The sequence below is a fragment of the Vigna angularis genome, chromosome 1 (assembly GCF_016808095.1).
Source record: "Vigna angularis cultivar LongXiaoDou No.4 chromosome 1, ASM1680809v1, whole genome shotgun sequence".
Lineage (NCBI taxonomy): Eukaryota > Viridiplantae > Streptophyta > Magnoliopsida > Fabales > Fabaceae > Vigna > Vigna angularis.
The window spans coordinates 51019704-51023716 of record NC_068970.1 but is presented as its reverse complement, the minus strand read 5'-3'; the positions used below and the strand labels follow the sequence as shown (position 1 = coordinate 51023716).

At 38.9% G+C, this 4013-nt stretch overlaps 1 protein-coding gene across 1 annotated transcript; it reads right to left on the bottom strand.

Annotated features, from left to right (window-relative positions):
• Positions 1-470: 470 nt before the first annotated feature.
• LOC108319417 (heat shock 70 kDa protein, mitochondrial) lies at positions 471-4013 on the bottom strand. The gene is made up of 6 exons (XM_017550550.2): positions 3798-4013; positions 3062-3126; positions 2882-2960; positions 2235-2801; positions 1526-2146; positions 471-1278 (listed from the first exon to the last, which is right to left on the bottom strand). The coding sequence occupies exons 1-6, from the start codon at positions 3873-3875 to the stop codon at positions 655-657; spliced, it is 2034 nt and encodes a 677-aa protein (XP_017406039.1). The 5' UTR covers positions 3876-4013; the 3' UTR covers positions 471-654.

Here is a 4013-nt window from a genome sequence, read left to right as displayed (position 1 = left end):
AAAAAAAACTTATAAAAAAATAATAAATAATTGATATTAATAAGTTACTCCTTAACTCACCTTCAACCCAACTCAAACTTTTTTAACCAACAAATTAAGTGAATTAACTTCAATTTTATCCATGTTTAACAAACTTGAATTTTTTCCACTTAACGAAAGTTGGTTTGCAATATCTCATTTTGACACCCCTATTTGACGAATTTTAAGATACCTTAGGGTGACCTTCATATTAGCTGAAAGATGTCTATCATTTTGAACGAGAAAAGAGACCACAATTTTTGAAGATTTCAGATTGGGATTCTAATCATCCTTAAGTTTTCAAACTCCCCAGCTGCTGCTGCTACTCTAAATCAAGGTACAACGAAAACGGAATAAATAAAGTGTGACGAGGGCGTTAGAATGCAAATCTAAGTGCAAATAGCCAATCTAAGTGCAACCACTAGCAATAGAAAATCACAATAGTGAACTAATTTTATGCAAAAAATTCGATATCGTTATTCAAGCAGCCGTGTTCGGACTCCAAAAGTGCTACAAATCAAGAGCCTTCTAGAAAAAAATGGCTTTTTTTCAACATTAGATACAAAGTAAACTTGTATTCTTGCAATTATGTGATGATTAATGGGAAGAAACAAAAGCAACCATGCCTTAAATATCTCACTTCTTGACTTCTTCATACTCCGCCTCGGGAGCCTGGTCACCACCCTGGGAACCCCCAGTGGAGGAACCACCACTAGAACCACCTGACATGTGCTCTCCAATCTTGGAAACAGCTTTGTTCGCTGCATCAAGCTTTGCCTTAATTTCATCAGCATTCTCCCCTGCCATTGCCGTTCTCAAATCTGATACTGCATCTTCAATCTCTTTGGCCACTTCACTTGGAATCTTCTCTCTATATTCACCTAAACTCTTCTCAATGCTGTAGATGGTTGTATCTGCACTGTTTCTAATGTCAATGAGAGTCTTCCTTTCTTGGTCTTTTTGAGCATGCAACTCTGCTTCCTTGACCATCTTATCGATCTCATCTTCTGAGAGTCCTCCAGATGATCGGATGGTGATTTGCTGTTCTTTACCAGTGGATTTGTCTTTGGCAGAGACGGTAACAATCCCGTTGGCGTCAATGTCAAATGTGACTTCAATCTGAGGCATACCTCTTGGGGCTGGAGGAATGCCAACAAGCTCAAATTCTCCAAGCGATTTGTTGTCTGAAGCCATTTCTCGCTCACCTTGTAGAACTTTGATACCAACCTGAGTCTGATTGTCAGCTGCTGTTGAAAACACCTGAAACAATAATCACATTCGTCAGAAGTAGACTATACCTAATAGCAACAAAATCAAACGGCTAAACATCTAAAATTACAAAATTGGGTAAAATAAGTGTAGTATTTAAGCTCTTTAATTTGCAAATCTTTATTTAAGACCTTTAATTAAGCATATATTTGCCTGATTTCAATGTAAAATACGAGAAGACTAACCAAGGGGACTGTAAAGTAGAATGCAGTGGTCTAAGACAATGTTTAAAGACTACCTGGCTTTTTTTCGTAGGAATTGTGGTGTTACGGTTGATCAACCTGGTAAATATACCACCCAGAGTCTCAATACCCAGAGAAAGTGGAGTGACGTCGAGGAGTAATAGCTCTTTAACATCTCCGCGTAAGATACCACCTTGAATAGCAGCTCCCATGGCAACTGCCTCATCAGGATTTACTCCTTTGCTAGGACTCTTTCCAAAGATCTCTGAAACCACATTCTGGACTTTAGGCACACGGGTCATCCCTCCAACAAGAAGAACCTCATCAACATCCTTGATAGATACGTTAGCATCCTTCAAGCAGCTTTTACACGGTGCCTTTGTCCTTTCAATCAAGTGGTTTACTAAAGCCTCAAACTTGGATCTAGTCAATGTGATATTCAAATGCTTTGCACCAGATGCATCGGCAGTGATGAAAGGAAGATTGATTTCTGTTTGAGATGTTGAAGAAAGTTCTATTTTTGCTTTCTCAGCAGCTTCCCGAAGCCTCTGCAAGGCAAGCCTATCCTTTGAAAGGTCAATACTCTCAGATTTTTTGAATTCATTCACTAGAAAGTCCAATAAAGCATTATCAAAATCCTCTCCTCCCAAGAAGGTGTCACCATTTGTTGCTTTCACCTGGACACAAAAAATGTTATCAATAAGAATTTATAAAATTATTCCAAATGACAGGTTAAGAAAGGCACAGAATAACAAGTTTTAATACCTCAAAAACACCATTAGAAATCTCTAAGATGGACACATCAAAAGTTCCACCTCCAAGATCAAAAACTGCAATGAGACCCTCCTTGTTGTTCATCCCATATGAAAGTGCGGCAGCAGTGGGCTCGTTGATGATTCTCTGGACATCAAGACCAGCAATTCTGCCAGCATCTTTTGTTGCCTGCCTTTGTGCATCATTGAAGTAAGCTGGTACAGTGATTACAGCTTTTGAAACTGACTTTCCAAGATATGATTCAGCAGTTTCCTTCATCTTGGTGAGAACAAAAGCACCAATTTGGCTGGGAGAGTACTGCTGTCCATTGGCTTCAACCCAAGCATCTCCATTGGGTGCCTTAACAATCTTGAATGGTACCATCTTCATCTCCTTCTGGGTTTGAGGATCATCAAACCGCCTACCAATCATTCGCTTGGTTCCAAAAAGAGTGTTTGTAGGGTTAGTCACAGCCTGACGCTTGGCAGGTGTACCAACAAGAAGCTCCCCTTTCTGGTTAAAGGCAACTACTGATGGTGTTGTTCGAGCTCCTTCAGAATTCTCAATGACTTTAGGATTCTGAAAATGTCATAACTGTTAGCCAGCACAGACATTAACAATGAAAACATGTCCAAACAAATTAAGAGAGAAAATCTTGCCTTTCCCTCCATAACAGCAACACATGAATTGGTAGTGCCCAGATCAATTCCAATGACATCATTACCAGCAGGCTTTGAACTGCGGTGAGGATGAAGTTTTACAATGAATAAATTTGAGACAACTAGCTGTCTCTATATATATAAGTATGAAAACTAAAAAAACGGAATGGCAAACTGCACCTGAATGGTCGAGACAAACTAGCCCACTTGTGACCTACATACGATGTCTTTGTGCCACTTGTCAACTGTACACAACCATACGAAAGAAATTAAAATTACCTTCTGATTAATGTTCACCATGTGTATGATTAACACAAGTCCAACCATCATTATTCTACAAATGACGACATAATGTCAACTATTGTTTATAACTTCATGTACTGTGTAGGTCCTAAATATATAAGCAGTTCAAAATTTGTCAATTATGGTTAAAAAAAATACAGATACAACAAAGCAACAGCATCCATCAGTAAAAATGAAGTCAGTTACACAGAAAAACACAGAAAATCTAGCAAAATTTCGAGCCAATACATAAGGCAATAATATCAAAGTAAAATATGCTTCAATCTTCTATAAAAATGGAATATCACGTAAGTCCGGTTCTCAAAACCTTTCTAAAACCGTTAATTTCCAAGATCTAGCAGTACGTAATATCAAAGAGTTGATTTTTTTTTCTTTTTAGCACACAAGCGGAATATAAGGAAGCTCGTCTGAGAGATCTTAAGAATCAATCAGTAGAAAATATATACAAGAAGAGCTATAGTTTCTAAGCAGCTAAGCGAAGAATAAAATCAGCCACAGACTGATTTGCTACATTCGTAACACAATTCAGCATACATCACAGAAAAAAGAGAGGTGAAATTAATCGTGTAGAAAGTATCAACTTAGAGATGCTAAAAAGGCAGCTGCGATGTACCGATCGAAAGGCGGAGATAGAGGAAGTGGGAACTTCTCGGCGGCGGAGAGAACGGAGCAAGGCGGTGGCGGCGGCCATGGCAAATTGGAAAGTATGAAGCAAGGGATGAGGAATTGGAGGTCAGAGAGGAGAGGGTTTGGGTTGTTTGGCTTGGCTTTAAATTAGGGTTTAGGGTTTTGTGCTGACGAAAGTTGTGTGGTCATACATAACGAGAGA